The 20,011-nt window shown below is 39.9% G+C and overlaps 1 protein-coding gene across 2 annotated transcripts in view; it reads left to right on the top strand.

Moving 5' to 3' along the window:
• The window catches only part of tmem94 (transmembrane protein 94), a 39,370-nt gene that overhangs the window by 14,283 nt on the left and 5,076 nt on the right, over positions 1 to 20,011 (top strand). Inside the window, exons 8-28 of one of the 2 annotated variants that reach the window (XM_023289031.3) lie at positions 195 to 297; positions 408 to 494; positions 695 to 811; positions 3,747 to 3,803; positions 6,630 to 6,734; positions 8,080 to 8,253; positions 8,648 to 8,869; positions 9,516 to 9,828; positions 12,485 to 12,658; positions 13,553 to 13,655; positions 13,776 to 13,984; positions 14,083 to 14,264; positions 15,503 to 15,635; positions 15,780 to 15,895; positions 16,098 to 16,197; positions 16,405 to 16,513; positions 18,017 to 18,206; positions 18,289 to 18,366; positions 18,490 to 18,575; positions 18,666 to 18,747; positions 19,645 to 19,808. In XM_023289031.3, the coding sequence (XP_023144799.2) occupies positions 195 to 297; positions 408 to 494; positions 695 to 811; positions 3,747 to 3,803; positions 6,630 to 6,734; positions 8,080 to 8,253; positions 8,648 to 8,869; positions 9,516 to 9,828; positions 12,485 to 12,658; positions 13,553 to 13,655; positions 13,776 to 13,984; positions 14,083 to 14,264; positions 15,503 to 15,635; positions 15,780 to 15,895; positions 16,098 to 16,197; positions 16,405 to 16,513; positions 18,017 to 18,206; positions 18,289 to 18,366; positions 18,490 to 18,575; positions 18,666 to 18,747; positions 19,645 to 19,808 (2,904 nt within the window). The remainder of the gene's footprint in view (positions 1 to 194; positions 298 to 407; positions 495 to 694; positions 812 to 3,746; positions 3,804 to 6,629; positions 6,735 to 8,079; positions 8,254 to 8,647; positions 8,870 to 9,515; positions 9,829 to 12,484; positions 12,659 to 13,552; positions 13,656 to 13,775; positions 13,985 to 14,082; positions 14,265 to 15,502; positions 15,636 to 15,779; positions 15,896 to 16,097; positions 16,198 to 16,404; positions 16,514 to 18,016; positions 18,207 to 18,288; positions 18,367 to 18,489; positions 18,576 to 18,665; positions 18,748 to 19,644; positions 19,809 to 20,011) is intronic. The other variant, XM_023289040.3, reaches the window with a different exon arrangement.

Genomic DNA, 20,011 nt, shown 5'->3' with positions numbered 1-20,011 from the left:
ATAATAAGCAGGTGTACAGATGTTCATATTAGTGTGTGTGTAATATAATTGGGATATAAATGAGTCTTTAGATCTAATGCTAGCATTTAGGTCTAAAGTAACACTTAAATGTTATCAGCTCATTCTAGGAGAGAGAAAAAAGTGTTGAACCTTGATATAATAATATGGATTTTTGTCCTTTTTTTTCTTAATAGGAACAGTTTAGAGCTGGCACTGTCTCGACCAATCACAGTGCTCGATAATGAGAGGTTTACAGTGCAGTCGGTCATCACCAAGCTAGTCTGTCCTGTTGTGCTGGTGAGCGGTTAATGTGGATTTCCTATATTGTTTCTACAGTGTATTTGGAATCACAGATGCAATGCCTGCTGTTTTTGTTAAACTGACATGTTTGTGCTCCTCTCCTTTAGGTGGCATTCCTGCTTGTAAACACCATCCGTTATTTTTGTGATGCCCCCAGCCTCACCCCTGTCTGCTACAATTTCTTTCAACTTCAGGTAAAATCATTCAAAACTAGAAATGTGCACCTAACAGTCACTGTAATGTGTGCACTGTTTTGCCGTTTATTTTCTTGGTTTGCGTTAGTGATGTGTTCTTTTCTGTTGGCAGTGCTGGGTTAGATATTTATAAACAATGCATTGTGCAACTGAAAACAGAGGAGATGACAGAAATGTAAGTGTGAAATTGCATTTTGCAGCTGATGGGTGTTCTGCCCATCTTGCCCTTGCTCTTCCCTGTCATGTGGGTGCTGGTGAATGCCTTCGGAGAGGCCAGGGTCCTTGCAGAGTTCAGCCGTGCGTCACCAGCTGGCCTGGTGAGGGACACACACATGCACACACACTCACTACGCTGTTCTAAAACTTCTTTGTTCTCACAAAGATAGTTCACACATTTATACACATATAAATGTGACATGGACTTGTAGAAGAAACAGTTTTAGTTACCAACACAGAGGTTTTTTTTGTTTCATGTTTTATCTGATATTGTAGGATTAGACAGATGTTTTAGTCAGGATTCTTAAATGTGATACATTTAAGAATACAGACTCTACTAATCACTATTGTGATTGATTGAAAGCTGTTCTAGAGGTTGTCTATTGGAAGTTATAGAAGCCCATTTCTGCCACTGTGATGAAAAAAAGAACACATAAGCCAAAATAATGAAAAACGTTGTCAAAATAATGCATTTCTGTCTCAAAATAATGAGCAGGTTTCTTAAAATATTGTGGCAGAAATGGATGTCCGTAGGAGACTGTATTAACCTGATTGAACATTAACTGAACAGAGGTGCCATATTTGTATTACATTCTTAAGTCAAACAGTATTTCACATGTCAGTGATATGGGCCATTCAGACAAAACCTGTGCTGGATGTGTAAAGCTTGACCTCCTGCAGGAAATCAGTGCAAGTCTAGCACACTAGTTTTTGTATTGGAATAGTAACTATGAGGATAGAAATTGGACTGATTACGGGTGTTTACATCCATATTTTGAGATTTGTTCTACTCTAAGTTCATTAGTTTTTTTTATCACAAGGCTGGGAAGAGTTCACATAAATATCACATTACAAACTCAGAAATACTATAGAGCTCCCAGATGCACCCCGTATTATGGACTGGCACCCCATCCAGGGTGAACCCTGCCTTCACCCTAAGTCATCTGGGATAGGAATAAATAGAACCTCTGTGCCTGGGAAATCTTAGTAATGTAATTGTACTTGTACCAAAAATTTTTGTTATAGCCCTTTCAGTTTGGCACGTACATGTACCAGATGAATACAGCTATTGCACATGCAGAAGTTTTTCCATTTCAGTTTTGAAACTCCACGTTTTCCCCTCATAGGTATCGTGAATGCAAACCAACTATCCTTTACTATCAGCTGTTTGGGAACACTGTGGTTTCTCAGTTAACTGCAATGACAAAGACAAGTGGCTCAGACAAAAGTTATATAGTGGCATTGTTCAACTGCAGTTGGGCCTGTAGCTGGTTGTATGTGGAAGCAGCCCCTTCCAAACAATTCAGGGGCCAAAGAGAAAATAATCGCCATAGGTGTTGTTATAGCAGTGCATATGCGACCAAATTTTTGTTGAGAACATGAACCGGTTACAGAATTCCCTTTTTTTCCTGCATTTCAGCCAGTAGGCAGGTCATTGCAGTCTTTCATAACAAACTCACTACAGTTATCCACAATTTGTCCAATGCATCTGCTGTACAGTACCAGCACAATGTTATTGTTTTGTTTTTTTTAGGAATATTTATGTCAATTCATTTTTTTGTAAATGTTTTTTATTAGTAGGTTGCAGCCAGTTGCAGCAGACTTAAGCCATAGTCTGTTCAGTGAACCATTGTTAAATTAAAAAAAAGCAGTTTATCATTATTTTTGCCTTGTGTTTACTCTAACAAAATGTACAAAACCCAGACCTCAAAACTGAGGTACACACTGAACTGTGAATTTAGCCTACAGTTACACTTATAGTGAACCTGAAGTAGTTACATCCAGTAATGTCCTTCAAATTCATTGCCCCCAGTTTATAAAACAGGTTTTCTTTTGTATGTTAGCAGTCCTCAAGCCCAAGCCCGATGGCGTCATCAAAGTTACTTTATCAAGTGTTCCCTCAGATCTGGTGAAGACATGATAGAAGTGTTTTACAGGCTGAGTCGTATGAACCATAGTAGCCAAACTGATACTCATATATGAAAGTGCTGGAGTAACGGCGTGACTTCACTCAATGTGTAATGTATACAAACTGTTTGCAGAGTGGAGGTTTCGTGGAATTTATCCTTTCAGTTGCTACACCTGCGGCACACATGCAGCATTCAGTTGTGACAAAATAATGCTTTTCTATAGCTTTTCTTTTGGGAAGCTGTTTCTTCAGTTTCTGGGAACCGGACAGCACTGTGAAACTTCGAATTTTTTAACAGTTTTTTGTGATGTGAATAAGTTCAACAGACTACAGCACACTATATAACATAAAGTTATTACCTGTTGGTACTCGCAAATAAATGCCACGTTGATCAAGACTGTGAAGTGGAAGCCCTGTTTTATACAAAGTAGCGGTATACTTCATACTTCTAGTTTTTTGTTTTTTGGTAAATGCAGATGTTTCATGATCCATTTCAGTGTGAAAGCAAGCACCGTGCATAAAAAAATTTCAATAGAAGACTTTTGTTTTTACACTTGCAGCTCATATGCTGACACTCACACTGTTTTTGTGCCTGGTGAAGCTAGTTTCATTGACTATAGTGGAGGAACAGTGTTCAGCAGCTGCCTTGTGAGCAGTCCACAAAGAATTAGGCATTCACTGTAGCCAGAGGTTACTCTTTGAATATGATGCCAACCAGATTGGTGCTCTTTAATTAGGGACTGTGAATTAAACAGCCTGCAACTCCACTGCAGTTCAGTCAATATGGATGTGAACACCCTCCAATTAAAGGTAAAAGCCGTCACTTAAGCACCCTGACATGGTGTCACTGAGTGTAGTTTTTACAGTGTCTTGTGTGTGTTTATATGCTTTGGGTTTCTGTACAAATGTAAAATAAAAAGTTGTTGTCTAAATGCTTATGGACCATACTATGCATGGTGTGAGAGGATTTTCCACTGCTGGCTATTGGCGCTTTTAGTTCAGAAATAATGACAGTGATGAGATGAGTCTAACCCTAACACACACATTCACATGTGTGCAAATATACACAGAGGAAATAGGACAACGGCCGCCCTCTGTGTTTTAACTAGACTTTTCTCTTGCCCCAGCTTGCTAAGTTCTCTGAGGACACTCTAAGCAGCTACACCGAAGTGGTTTCCTCCCAGGTATAACCTCTTGCTGTCTCTCTCCAAAACTCCACCCTCCTCCCTCCCTCCTTCCTCTTGCTTGGCTCCCAACTCCACCTGAACCCACCTGTCTTACCTCACTTGCTGTTCTTGCCCCTTTGCAGTTCACCCTGCAGAACCTCTGTACAAAGCTCTCGCTATCTTCCTATCTCCACCCCCCACCTTCAGCCCCGATGACATCTTTGATTTGTTCACCATGGAAATCTTCATGAACATCTTTTTGTTTGGCCACCTCTCTGTTTTTCCATGTGTCCAGCCCCCTATTTTTTTGCTTTTATACAAGCCCTTGGCTTTGCTTTCTGCCTTTTTTTATTATTCATCCTGCACGACATGCTATTTTCTCTTGTTTGATTCTTTGGTTTTGGTTAACTTCATCTTTGGATTATCAGTCAACACATCTTGACTGAGTACCTCTGGATGTAAGTTTAAACTCGGATGTCTCCAGTCGTCTTTGATGTGTTATCTCAACCGTCAAATCATCCCTCTTTCAGATAATTTTCTCACCCCACAGATACAACTTCTGTTTCCATGACCTCTAACAGTTCTTAACCAAACCCAATCATTATCCTTTATTTTTGCCGGGCTGTAGTACTCAAAGGAAAACAAAGCAGATCAGCATTCCAGCTCCAGATAAAAATCAGAGCAAGTGTGAAATATAAGAAAAGGGTAATAGTGAGAGAGACTGTCACTTGAATTTGTGCCTGCCCTTCCACCTCTGCTTGCCTGTCTGCACTGCATGGCTGGAGATCAGCCCCAATAAGGCTTTGTGCTGGTAATTCTTTCAGGTTTCCTCTCCTTGTGTCCTTTCCTTATCTGAAGTGGATTTATTATGACAATATTTTTTACTTCAAGGCATCAAATAAAGCTTAAGTCTTTCTTAAAAGACAATTTGACTTTTAAAATATTGAAAGACTAGTTTGTTTGATGCATTAGGTTTGATTAAAATTTGGTCTTAATTTTTGTAGGCCTGTCTGTGAGCCATTTACACTTAACATTACTACTTACCACACAGTGGCAGTCAGAGATGTTGCAGCGAGAATACAAGACTTGATGAGAACTTAATGTATGAGCCTTTATGCACTGACATACGTATGCATTCTATCCAGTACAAGTCACACAGTTGGTTCAAATTGCAGGAAACCATTTTATGCAAAAGTGAAGCATTATATAAATGAAAAAAACTAAATCACTCGTCAGTACATTTATATTGAACAATTCTGCAATAATACATACAGACACCTGATTAATGAAAAGCATTTTCAGCACCTCACAAACATCTCTCTCTACCTGCGTGTGTGTGTGTGTGTGTGTGTGTGTGTGTGTGTGTGTGTGTGTGTGTGTGTGTGTGTGTGTGTGTGCGTGCGTGTGTGTGTGTGTGTGTGTGTGTGTGTGTGTGTGTGTGTGTGTGTGTGTGTGTGTGTGTGTGTGTGTGCATGTGTGTGTGTGTGTGTGTGCATGTGTGTGTGCATGTGTGTGTGTGCATGCAAGATGTTAGAAAGTGTAATGTTATTGACGGCTGAAAGTCGGTGAGTCAAATCATGTCTTGAAGACTCATCAATCGACTGACATTTTTCCAACCAAATGATTTATTTATTTTATTCAAAAATACACATGCATAGTATTCAGATGAGGTCATGTTCTTAAAGAAAACCTGACAACATGCGCTGACGGTTGACTGATAGGAGAAGCTGAAACTTAGGGTACACAAATTGATATACTAGGCTGTCGCAAAAGAAGTCATCAAACATGGCAAACCACTTGAAGCGTGCAGGTTCATATTAGTTTTTTTTTTTTTTTTTTTTACAGTATACACCGCAAAATGTTAACTAGTTTACGTATTGCTTTTATTGTTTAGAGTGAAAACATCAAAATTTGAACTTGGACAAGATGCTAATATATTAAGTATTGTACATAAATTCACTGTCTTATTTTATCATGTTAATGTGCTAGCAGTTGTTGATTAGCACAAGCACGAAAGTGGCATTTGATAAAAAATATAGACAAATTGAAAGTTTGGCATGATCAAGGCTCAATCTGAGGCTCACCTGACACACAAAACAGCTGTTTCATAAAAACTGTCAACACCACTGGTGGTGCTGCAGGAAAAGTCGGGACCCAAAGTCTGCCAACTTCCAAACATGTGCTTTATATCTGCATTAGTACTGAATTGACTCTGGACAGATGCTGTTACATATGATTTCCAGGAGCACCTAAAGGCTTACATACATTAAGCACACCTACACATGAACCCAGCAGCACTACTGTTTGTACGTTTTCTCAGCTTATCTCCTATTATTACAGCTAAGCTCTGAAAACTATAAACCGTCACAACGGCTTTTTCAACTGACGTTGAAAACCGTTCTTTTTGAAATTGTGTGTTGTCATTTTGCCAGCTGGAGGCTGCTTAACAAAGAGAGGAGGCAAGGAGAGGAGTTTGTGTGATCAGAACGTTGAGGAACGTTTCTTTCTCTCTCATTGTGATTGTTTTTGGTTTGTCTCCTGCTGAATAAGCCATCAATGTAATCCATTTAAACTAAATAATAATCTGCATGGATATGTGTAATGCAACTTGCATTATTTACCTTATTGCCTTATAAGCTTTGTTCTTTCTTTATTGCCCAGTCACAAAGCTCATTAGGACTGTATGTTTTGCCTTATCGAGCTGGCTTGGGCTTTTTAGACAGGTTTTTCCTTCTTGCTTGTTACTGAAAGCTGTTTTTTTTAACATATTGCCCATGTGAATAGCTGTGTAAACATTATTGTTTTTTGTATTGTCCGTCTGTCTGCTCACATATGCATATGCAGGAGATGCTGCGTTGTGTGTGGAGGCACCTCATCGGCGTTCTAAAGGGAGAATCTCAGACACTCTGCTATACTTCAAGCCTTTTACACACCCTGGGATCTGTCACTGTGAGTACCGTAGACCTCAACCTTTTTAACGAAAAGATCTCTGTGGGAGTTCGCTGACCTTTACTGCTATTTAGATTTTATTGGGATAATATATCAGTCAAGATAACCTTCTAGCAAATATGGCATGAAGATATCTGATTAAAGGATTGAAGTCATTGTTTTTGAGATCCTGTGTATGTCTGTGTATATACACCGATCAGCCACAGCATTATGACTATAAGTGAATAACATCAATCATCTTGTTATAATGCAATGTCCTGCTTTGAAACCTTGAGTCCTGACATTGATGTGGATGTCTGACACGTACCACCCACCTAAACATTGCAGATCAAGTAACCCCCCCACCCCTTCTTGGCAACAGCAGAGGGGAGGGGGGTTTTTCTAATCATCAATTAGCCTTTCAACACAATTAGCTAACACAATGTAGCATTTGAACACAGGAGTGATGGTTGCTGGAAATGGGCCTCTGTACCCCTGTGTAGATATTCCATTAAAAATCAATTTCCAGCTAGAATAATCATTTACCACATTAACAATGTCTAGACTGTATTTCTGATTCATTTAATGTTATCTTCATTGAAAAAAACTGCTTTTATTTCAAAAATAAGGACATTTCTAAGTGACCCCAAACTTTTGAACAGGTGTGTGTGTGTATATATATGTATGTGTGTATATATATATATATATATATATATATATATATATATATATATATATATATATATATATATATATATATATATATATATATATATATATATATATATATATATATATATATATATATATATGTATACACACACACACACATATATATATATATATATATATATATATATATATATATATATATTAATGGGGCATGAACATAGGACCTCTGAGGATGTCCTGTGGCACCGGGATGGTGGCAGTGAATTTTGTGGGTTGCAGGGTGGGACCTACCTGGCACATCCCACAGATGCTCAATAGGAATTGTATCTGGGGATTGCAGAACCCAGTTGAACACCTTAGTTCTCTCATGTTCCCCAGACCACTCCTGAGCAGCTTTTGCGGTGCGTCGGAGTGCGTTGTCCTGCTGAGGGTGGCAGCTGGCAACAATACAAGGACTGCTCTTGTCATGGAGGGGCTTGGAGGTGGGAGGTTGCTAGATCTGCAATGTTTGCAAACATCCACATGACTGTCAGGACTCAAGGTCAGCAGAACATTGCATGATAACAGGATGATTGATGTAATTCACTTCACCTGTCAGTGGTCATAATGTTGTGGCTGATTGTTGTGTATATATGTTTGTGTGTATGTTGGTGTGTGTACGTGTGTGCACTCTAAATCTTCTTTGTATGTTTAGGTGCTATGTTGTGTGGACAAGCAGGGTATCTTGTCGTGGCCTAATCCCAGTCCGGAGACTGTGCTGTTCTTTAGTGGACGAGTGGAACCCCCTCACAACAGCCAGGATGATCTCAGAGACGACCTGTCTGTCAACTCCTACTGCCGAATGGAGATGGATGATGATAGGGATGAGGTAGATATCTGTGTCTTTCCTCGTGTTTAGCCTCATCACTGCTTTCTGTATCATTATTTTTCCTTTAGATCGGTTTCTGATATACATAACTTAATTACTCTAACATTACAACTTGCCTCTGTTTAGCATAAAAAAGTTTTCCAGGGTTTGAGCAGAGTCATAGGTGAGCGAAGGAGGAGTGGGTGGAGAGGGAGGCAGGGATTATCTTGCTAGAGGGATCCACACATGCTAAAGGAAGAAAATTACATGAAGAAAGATTGTTTTCAGGGAAGAAAAAACATGTTAGCTTGGTATAATGGCTATTATTTTTAGCAGAGACTGTCTGTGGCTAACTATAACTCAGTTATTCAGCACCTGATAATTCACAATGTTGCATCCACTCCTGCTGTTGCAGGCTCAGGAGGCAGAGGCTCTGCTCTGTCTACCAGCAGAGTCCTCCACCCAGCTGGCGGAAGGGCCTGAGCCCAGTGAGACGTCACATGACACAGCTCGCTCGTCTGACACACTCAGACTTCGGAGATCCTGCCAGCCTGCACACACTCGCGTCAAGCACCACTCTGGATCCAATGTGAGCTTCAGCCATGACACTGAGGGAGGCGAGGACGACCAGACCCAGGTAACAACTGGAAGGAAAGCTCAGACCTATGTAGCAGTGATGAAAGACCTCTTTACATTGTGTGATTTTAGGTCCTTGATATGCAAGTTGACAGTCATGACAGAAATGTGATAAAATTTTGTTAGACCAAAGTCTCTGAGCTGTGGTCATCAAAGACATCCTGCTTTAGAGACAGAAAATTGTGTTTGAATTCTCACAATGTGACTACTGCCATGTGTCTCCATAGAAACCAATGAGAGTACAACTTATAATGCAGAGTTGCATACATTAGGCAGCACATTATGAATACAGTATAGAAAATCAACAACACTAGTACACACTAACATGGCAAAGGCTAAATGAGCAAAAAGTGACTCTGGCAACAAAAGCAGAACCTGGCACTGCTGCATTCTTTAAACACAGGTGTGGCACAGATGGATAACATGAACTGAGAACACGTTTCCACCTGTTTACATGGGAGCTATGATTTAGCACAGAGTTATTGTACAATCTGATGGCCTCAAGTAGCTACAGTCTGACACGGACTGAAAAGAACCACAGTATGAAATAGAATTAATTTATTCAGTCATTGTCATATATTCTAAAGGTGCCTTGAATTGATTTTGACTTCACAGACTGTGCTGTGATGTTTTCCTTTTGTCTCCAGGATTTTGTGATGGGGTGCCCTGAAGCGGAAGCTGATGACTTTGTGTGTGACTACCATCTGGAAATGCTGAGCCTCTCGCAGGACCAGCAGAACCCAGCCAGCATCCAGTTCGATGACCTCTCCTGGCAGTGCCACCTGCCCTCTCTCAAGCCTTTGGGCCTCAACATCATGCTGAACCTATGCAATGCCAGTGTCACTCAGCAGCTCTGCCGCTTCTCTGACCACCTGTCCAACTTAGCTTTGCAGGAGAGCCATGGCACCGTGCTGCCCGTCTATGTCCCCTGGGGGCTCTGCGAGCTCTCCAGGCTCATAGGTGAGTGTGGACGGTTGGCAATTGTACAGCTTTTTGGTTTGTAGCTGCTTTTTTATTCAGTGACCTGGTTTGCTTCTTAGTTCAGACTTTTAGCTTTTAGGTCACATGACGACAGCAGTTAGACAAATCTTGTTCAGGTGATCTGGCACTTCAATTTTCACCTTGAAGTTTTCTTTAGAGACAAACCCGATCTGACTGTCATCCACTCGGCATATATTATCGAAGAAGTTTTAGCCCAAAAGAAAGTCCTTAAATAAGTTAAAGATCCAAGCATAGAGATCTAAAATCTAATCCTCACATTGTTTTAAGTAAAAGTAAGGCCACACGTTGCTGTGTTGATGATACTGATATTCTGGAACGAGAGTCTTTCATTGGGCTAAGTATGGACAATAATTTTTTTTTCCATTTTCCTTTTTTTTTTATACTGAAGCATATATTTCTGCTCTGGAAGTCACATGTCTTATACTTTTCTCTGACGAAGTACCCATATAGAGAAAAATTTACAAACGTGTTTTCCTGGACTTTGGCTTGCTGAATGAAGTACCAAACAAACATGAGCCAGGGACAACTGCACAGATGACATCAGTACCTTCAAACTGTTTAACTCAACAGAAAAATAAACAATTCGCTACAAATTAAAACTCAAAACTAAATAATAAATGTGACTCTAAAGGGACACCGTACCGCAAAGACATCATGAATCATGTTTAATTACATATTTTTTAAAATTTTATTTATGTAGCACCAGTTCACAATGGATGTGATCTAACTGGACTTAACATAGTAAGGTGAAGGCCTTTACAATTTTTAAACAGAGAACCCAACAATCCAAAGTTCCCTTTGGATTCCCTTTGAGCAACCAGTCGGCGACAGTGGGAAGGAACCAAAAACCAAAAATCTTCCCCTTTAACGGGGAGGAAGAAAAAGCCTCAGACAGAACCAGGCTCAGGGAAGGTGGCCATCTGCATCAACCGGTCAGGGTGAGAGTAGGGAAGAGAGAGGTGGAGGATAGGAGGATAGCAGATGGAGAACAGACAAACAATGCAAACAGAACAATGAACACTTTGGTGGTCAGTGAGGCCAGCGGCTGCAGATCAGGGATGTGTAGCTCCAGATCCAGAGATACTTGCAGAGAGAAAAAGACACAGGGAAACATAGAGTTAGTGACATGTAATGGTGATATACTGTATAGCTGTGTGGAAGAGAGATGAGAGTAGAGGAGATTAGCCCAGTGCATCATGGGGATCCCCCCACAGTCCAGACCTATAGCAGCATAACTAAGGGACAGCTCACCTGAGCAGCCCTAACTACTGTAAAAGCTTGATCAAAGAGGAAGGTTTTAAGCCTAATCTTAAAGGTAGAGAGGGTGTCTGCCTCCTGAGCCCGAACTGGGAGCTGATTCCACAACAGAGGAGCTGATAACTGAAGGTTCTGCCTCCCATTTTGCTTCTGGAAACTTTGGGAACATCAAGTAAACCTGCAGTCTGAGAGTGAAGCGCTCTTTTAGGATAATATGGTACAATAAGGTCTTTAAGATAAGATGGAGCTTGGTCATTAAGAGTTTTATGTACGAGAAGCAGGATTTTAAATTCTATTCTGGATTTTACAGGGAGCCAATGAAGAGAAGCTAATATGAGAGAAGTATGACCTCTTTCCCCGTCAGAACTCTGGCAGCAGCATTTTGTATCAGCTGAAGGTTTTTAAGAGAATTATTTGGGCATCCTGATAATACGGAATTGAAATAGTCCAGCCTAGAAATTATAAATGCATGGACTAGTTTTTCATCCTCTATCTGAGACAAAATGTTCCTGATTTGACAATACTGCGTAGGTGACAGAAGGCCATCCCTCAAGACTTGCTTTAAGTGCGAGTTCAAGAAACATATCATGGCTGAAAATAACTCCAAACTTCCTCACATTAAAAAAAAAAAAAATCTAGAGGCCAAGGCAGCACCATCCAGAGTAACTCTCTGATTAGACAATATATTTATGAGGTGTTTAGAGCCTAATACAATAACTTCAGCTTTGTCTGAATTAAAGAAAATTACAAGTCATCAAGTCCTTTATGTCCTTAAGACATGCCTGGAGTTTGACTAATGTTCTGAGCCCTGTGGAACTCCATAACTAACTCTGGTGGGTGGAAGAATCATCGTTAACATGAACACACTGGAATCTATTTGATAAATATTATTTAAACCAGTTATGTGCGGTTCATATAATCCCAATGACATGTTCCAGTTTCTGGAGCAAATGTTCTGATCAACAACATTTGTACCAAATACAGCACTGAGATCCAGCAGGACAATTAAAGAGACAAAGTCATTGTCTGAGACTATAAAAAGATCATTGTGACTTTCACCTTTGCCGTTTCTCTACTATGATGCTTCTAAATACTAAATGAATCTCTTCAAACAAACCGTTTCTGTGCAGATGGTCACATAACTGGTTTTCAACAGCTTTTTCAAGAATTTTAGAAATAAAGGGGAGGTTGGATATATATCTATAATTTCCATGTGTCTCTTTTTTGTGAAGCGAACTTTACCCAGAAGGGTGAAGCTTCACAAACAGAAATCAGTATTTCTAATGCTGTCATCAAGGTTGCCTTAGTTTAAGTTTGAGACTTCACAGAACAAAGGTTGTCTACGTCTGTGTGACAGGGTTCACTCCGGGTGCGAGGGAGCTGTTTAAACAGGAGAATCACTTGGCTCTGTACCAGCTACCATCAGGAGAGAAAACCAAGGAGTTCACCTCTCGCCGCCTGCATTACTTCACCAAGCGCCAGCCTCCCATCTCACACCTCATCTCACTGTTCGTACGAGACTCTTCCTCCAGTGAGTCGGCAGTTTGTCTTTCCTTTCTATTGTGTCTTATTTTACAGTTTTTAGCAACATAATAATAGCTATCTTTTTTTCTTACATACACTACCGGTCAAAAATTTTAGAACGCCCCAATTTTTCCTGAAATTCTAAGTAGTTCAAGTCCAATGAATTGATACAAAGGTAAGTAGTGAACTGCTAGAGGTTAAAAAAAAGATAAGGTTACCCAATACTGGAAAATAGTGTACATCTTCCTTTTTAAAGGAACAAGAAATGTATTAACAACTTAAAGCTGTTCTGCAGCAATGGAGGTTGATCAAGCATTGAAAATTGATGCTACCAAATCCTACCAAGTCAGGGGTTTTTCCGGAAGCAAGATAATGACCCAAAACATAAGTCCAAGTTATGCCAGAACTACCTTAAGGAAAAGATGGTAAGCTTGAAAACATGGAGTGGCAGCACAGTCTCCAGACTTAAACCCCATGGAGCTGGTGGGGATGAACTGGACAGAAGAGTGAAAGCAAAGCAACCTACAAATGCCACACATTTATGGGAACTTCTCTAACAGAGTTGGGAAGAAGTTTCTGAAGAATATTTGATTTTCACTGTGGAAAGAATGTCACGAGTGTGTTAAGCTGCTGCATCTGCCAAAGGTGGCTACTTTGAGTCAAAAGTTTAGAATACATTTTGGTTTGTAAATGGATTTTTTTTACTTCGTTTATTTGTTCTATGCTTTCATTTCAGAGTACAGTGAGACATTAACATGCATAATTTCCAATTTAAAAAATGGAAAAATGTGATAAAAAAAATGTGATTCCGTTTCCCTTACCTGTCTTTGTCCAAATATTCAAGAAGACTGGACTGAGTTTTTGTTTTTGATACTTGCTAATGTGCTTCATTCTGTTGTAGATAATGTCCAGATGTTGTCACATGGTTCAGCCGATCTTATCCTGGAGGCCTGCACTGACTTCTGGGATGGAACTGACATCTACCCCCTTTCAGGTTCAGACAGGTATAGTATCTATCATACCTTTTTTTTTTTTTTTTTTTAAATTGCCTTGCTTTACATTACGGTTAAAGTTCTTCTATTCAGACCTTTTTTTTAATTGGACATTCTGTTCCTGTGTAACAGAAAAAAGGTTCTGGACTTCTACCAGCGTGCCTGTCTGTCAGGTTACTGCTCAGCTTTTGCCTACAAACCGATGCAAGTATCTCTCTCCTGCCAACTGAATGGGAAGTGTGTGGAGCTGGCCCCTGGCCCCTGCCTCTTCTCTGGGGTGGAGCTGCCCTCTACCACCCCCATTAAACACAACTCATGCAGGAACAGCTGGAGCTCAGACGGTAGGAGTTAATAACAGAGGGATAAAAAGTTAAAATGCTAATGCAATTATACTATAGTATTTCTATTGTTTCTCATCCGATGTATGGCATGTCTACAGAGGGTATCGGTGAGGGCGTGGAGCGTGAGGACTGTGTTCAGGCCCTGAGCGGGCAAATCTTCATGGGCATGGTGTCGTCCCAGTTCCAGGCGAGATTGGACACAGTCCGTCTAATTGATGCCCTGGTCACTGCTTGCATTCGTTTTGTTTACTTTTCCATGGAGGACGAACTGCGCAGCAAGGTGAACACACACTAGCTCACGTGAACATTTGAAACCTAGTTTATCTATTAAACGTGAATTCCCCAGCATCGAGTTGATTTCACACCACAGTAAGTGAAACAGCAGAAACACCTGCTTATATGTGTTGCTGTCATTGTAGTAGTGAATGTAATAAAAACAAGAAAAGCACTCAGAGAGCACAGTAGTCCGCCAAGGCTGCTCAGTCGTCGTATGATTTCTGACGGCTGAAATCTTGAAAAAATTTGTGGCAGAAATCACGGGAATATAGAATGTGGACATTTAATATTAATGTACCCACAAACAAAATGACGTCGAGCTGAGCACTGGCGTGTGTTATGCATGTGTACGTTGTGCCCGGATACCAAATTGTGTGACCTAAATACGTAGCGTGGGGTGGGAATTGATGGAACTCGGAAACACCCCCACAATTTAATCAATTATTCCCTGAAAGATTTCCGACGGATACGTCCCGATAAGTCGGCAGCTTTGAATTAGTACAACCCCTGGCAAAAATGATGGAATCACCAGTCTCGGAGGATGTTCATTCAGTTGTTTAATTTTGTAGAAAAAAAAGCAGATCACAGACATGCCACAAAACTAAGGTCATTTAAAATGGCAACTTTCTGGCTTTAAGAAACACTAAAAGAAATCAAGAAAAAAAATTGTGGTAGTTAATAACTATTGCTTTTTTACATCAAGCAGAGGGGAAAACTATGGAATCACTCAATTCTAAGGAAACACCTATCATCACATAACTCCACCGCGTTCCTTGGCAGAGTAACTAATTTAGTACAGGTTACACAGAATTAGTAGTATCCTAGTAAAAATGTTAACATCCCAACCCTTAATAAAAATATACAGCATTACTACTTAAAAAATGTGATCTCATTGAGAAAGTGATATTTTCTCAGGCATGTTGTAAAAACTGATGTCTTGCCACAGGACGCATTTGTGTAAGAACAAAATATTCCAGTGGTAAAATAGGAGGAAGACATTCATTGATTATAATTCAATATTCTTTCATGTATACACCAGTAGCACATATTGGAACAAATACAAAAATTATAATCTAAAAGGTGCATTCAGTACAATGTGGAAAATGTGTACACAGTGTCAACATCAATATTCTGTTATATACAGTATGGTATATTAAAGTACTGTACTCCACTAGAACAGTGTCTGTGGGAATACTGTTTGAAAGATTCCATGCTCATGTGTGTAGTTTTGTGTCTGCACAGGTGTTTGCAGAGAAGATGGGTTTAGAGACAGGCTGGAACTGTCACATCTCTCTGACTCCAAATGGAGACAGTCCCTGTGATGGAGCACCCTCCAGCCCCAGTCAGGGATCACTGCATGAAGACCTGAACCAAGGTACCTGGGCTTGTACGATCTTAGGCTGTTGTTCATTTTATTCTGTTTTCACTGAAGGTGCACTTAATGAGCGTTCTGCTTTTTACTCAAGTGCCCAGGAAAATCAAAAAAGTGGACGTTGTTCTCGTCTCTTGTCTAACACAGATTCTCGGGATGAAGCAGAAGGTCCACTGCTGCCAGAAGAGGAAGCCCACTCTGACCTGGCCAGTTTCCAGCCTACAGACAGCGATGTACCCAGCTTTCTGGAGGACTGCAACAGGGTAAGTTAGGAAGCTACTGCTCTCTTCTCACTTGCACCCAGATTTTTCTGTCTTTTGCTTTGAAATGATGTTCTATCTGGACTTTTAACTAGATTATTTTGTGCTCAATGTTTCACAGACAACAGAAAATAGTGCATTTAGTCTGAATATGCCGTCATTGAGTTTTTACTGTTCCTGTTATGCTGTCCTTGCTATATCACAGGCCAAATTACCTCGTGGAATCCACCAGGTTCGTCCTCATTTGAAGAACATTGATAATGTGCCTCTTTTGGTGCCACTCTTCACTGACTGCACCCCTGACAGTGAGTTTTCTTACATGTTTTATATATACTTTTGCTAAGATTTCTTCATCTGCCCCTCAAAGGTGAAATAAACTTCCATGCAAAGGTTATAATAAACAAGCAGTGTAAGACAGTTATCAGAGACTGAGCTGATGATTGAAGTTATTGTGACTCTCCTGGATATTTAAGAGTGATACTGACAACCACTGTGTTTTTTTTTCTCCGCAGCCATGTGTGAGATGATGAAGATAATGCAGGAGAACAAGGAAGTGACCTGCTGTTTGGGAAGCTCTGCTAATTTCCGCAATAGCCGCCTGTTCTTACAGAGTGATCTCAGGTATAAGATAATCCCTTCACGTAGTTTTGATTTGTGAATTAGTTATGATTAGGATTTGACGAGTGTTCTTTTGTAACCTTAATAGTAATTAAAAAATTTCACCAAACATTAGAAATACCAAATTTTGACCCCTAATGCTGTGGGAAAGAATTATGATAAGTTACCTCTAGTGGTTTCTCATCAAACAGTAGCAACAGACAAAATGATGATGCTGCTGATGTTTGTCCATGGCTAAATTATTGGTTCATATTTACTGTTGTATTTTAGAGTATTATTCAACTTTATTATCTTGTGTTGCAACAGTTTGAAGAAAAAGCACAGATATGCAACACTTTCAAAGCTGGTAGTGTAATGATTTTACTTGACCTGTATGCATTGAAATACGAACCAAAGCAACTTGAGGCATGCTGACAGTTTCTTTCCATTTTCCTGCATTAAGTAGATAGAAACTATCTGTATGTCTGGATTGTAACAGCAGTAAATAAGGAAATTAATTACTGGAACTTCAATGTACTCACCCTACTGTACTCGTATAATAATGTAATGTAATCACACAAGCTGTTTCATATTTTCAATATACTACAGACAACAGTCAGACTCCTTCACTTTTTAAACCCTTCAGAGTGTTTTTGATTCATCTTTAAATATAAAACACAATTGCATTTTAATGACAAAGACAAAACTTTTTGTTAGGTTATTTAAATTCGAAACTGAAATCTGTCATTCACAAATGTATCCACACTCCAGATTGTGGTCACTTGTCTCCTGTTTTCTTTAGCTGAGTTCAAGTCACTTCTCATGCATAAGCAGAGTACACCTATGCACATCTGGATAGATTGGACGGTTTAGTTAAGTTCATACCTCTAAGCTATATAAGTTCCCACAATTGGCACTACATGTAAGGACAAAAAAACAAGTTCAAGAAACTCCCTCTAGGTCTTCAGAGAGTCTAGGTGAGGCATGGATTAGAGTCATTTCTAAAATGAAACACCATTTCTAAAGCTTTGAGTGTTGTTAGGAACACACTGGTCTCAATCATTGTGTTATAGAAGTAGGAAACTACCGAAATTCCTTCTGGAGTTCCCATATTGCCTTGAGTAACCCAGCTGAACCAGCTTTGGTCGTGAGGTGATCAAAAACCCAACGTGCAAAGTCTAACTCATTGAATGTAGGATGCTAAGCTACTGTTCATTTCAGGTGCTTTTGTCCTCATAATTTCTACCTCTGCAAGGAACTGTATTAGGGCTCTGAATACTTTCATAAATGAGATATACATTTTTTGAGTTTGCATTAGCAAACATTGCTAAAAACATGTTTTCACTTTTTTCTTATGGGTTGCTGAACATAGAGGGATGTGAAAACATGTCAAATTTATCTATTTAAAATAGTGTTAGGGTTAAGTGTGGAAAAACTGAAAGGATCTGAATACTTCCTGAAGAGGCAGTAACAGCAGTATAATCGTAGTTGCACCACATGTAAATTTTCACTCTTTTGGCTCCACAGCATCGCTTTGGACCCTCTGTATCCATCTCAGTGTTCATGGGAGACTTTTGGCTATGCCACTGGAGGAGGATTTAATGGAGATGCTGAGGGACTGTCTCCTCTGAGGCTGTCCGGACAGCTCAACAGTATGGGCTGCTCCGTCACCTTCCACCAAGGAGAGAGCGTCAGCATTGTCAAGCTCATAGAGCAGGTTTGACGCACAAGGTCCTCATACACCAAGTCAAAGAGACACGCTACATTTATTGATCTGTCTTTATGTGAATGTGTTTCAGGCACGACACACAACCTATGGAATTCGTAAGTGCTTCCTGTTCCTGCTGCAGTGTCAGCTCAGTCTCGTCATCATCCAGGTGAGAGAAGAGACTTCATGAGCTCTGAACGTATGGCTCATTACAGTGTCTGTTCCTATTCTTTGTAGCATAGAGACATTTATGACATTGAATCACTAAAGTGCTTCTTGTGTTTGTGTGCAGTTTTTAGCCTGTCTAGCCCAGCTTCCTCCTCCCTTGAATACCACTGACATCCTCTGGGTGTCCTGCTTCAGCTGCCCTCTGCTAAGGTACACACATATTGTGCATACTGTAAATGTAGAAATTCATACTGTCCATTATGTCCATTATTTTCATGTGGGTTTGTGTTGTATTGACAGTGTTTCACTGTTGGGGAAGCCACCTGACTGTTCAGTTATGACCGTTGCCACAGGGAAGAACCTGGACGCGATCCCAAGGAAGGTAGGGTGACATCAAGATTGCATGAGCCATCACAGGATCACATCTAAAGCTATGAGAATATACTTAAATAAGCAGTGTAATAAACTGCACACACTGCATAGTGTTAAAAACTCTTGCCAACCAAATGTAGCTTCAAAAAATTACATCTGGCACAAAATTACATCTTAATAACAATAAAATGTCATCTCCCTAACATATTATCACTCTCTGCACTTTGACTGAGGGAGTCCTGACCAGGTGTATGCTAACATATGAGCCCACCAAATTTATCTTGCTCCTATCTGACTCCTAATATTGATCACTTATTTTCATGTTGTTCACATAAAGATACAGATGAGTTTATGGCCTCCATGCCCCACAGCATACCTCTAGAAATAGAGCAAATCAGAATTAGAGCAAAGGGAGCCCTGACCAAGTATTGACAGAGCATACGTGAACATATTTTAGATTGATTTTGGAGGAGTTTCATGGGCTGTAATCAGTTATCATTAAAGTTGTAACAAATAAAGGCTTGAAATATTCATTCGTTTAGGCTGGCAATCATGAGTGTACTCCGTTAACTTTGGTGACCACAGGTTTTCTAATGTCTTCTCACTGCTCTTTTCACCTTTGTTGAATTGAATTTCTGCTGTAGGGCCTGTATTTTCAACATAAAAGGAAACAGTTGTCAATTTGAAAGGAATGCAATTACTGAGAGGTGATTGAATTTTTAGTCATTCGATACTTAAGTAATTTTGCACTTGAGGTGTACTAAGGATGTATTTGAATGCACAGTACAACAATGTCATTAGTAGTTAACCAATAATAAGTTTGTCATTGATGTGTCTCTTTGTATTTTGACAAAAAATGCCTGTAATTTTGGACAGTCTGACTTTGTTCCTATGTCTCTTTGACCAGACTCAGAACTACTTCCTTGGCTGTTTCCTGTTAAAGTTTGGTGTGACAGTGTGTGCCTACCTGGTGGCCTTTGGGTTCACCCTGCAGGCGATCTGCCCCCAAGGCACTAACTTGACCTTCACTGACAACACCTCTGTCGCCTGTAGCTGCATATTTACAACCAGGTAAAAGGAGCACTGCCTACAACAGTCCACCAACTGTTCCATTCATAGTCTTGTTTGGGACACTAATTTGCACATATCACTGTCAGTTTTACTATATCTTTGGTAAAATGGCAGCATGATAGCATTTACTGAAGAACAGAGATAGCGGGGAAAAAGACAAATTTCAGGAATGTGTTTAATTAATTAATAGTTGTTCTGTATGA

Source organism: Amphiprion ocellaris, chromosome 18, assembly GCF_022539595.1.
Source record: "Amphiprion ocellaris isolate individual 3 ecotype Okinawa chromosome 18, ASM2253959v1, whole genome shotgun sequence".
NCBI classification, from domain to species: Eukaryota; Metazoa; Chordata; class Actinopteri; family Pomacentridae; genus Amphiprion; species Amphiprion ocellaris.
This window is presented reverse-complemented; position numbering and strand designations above follow the sequence as displayed.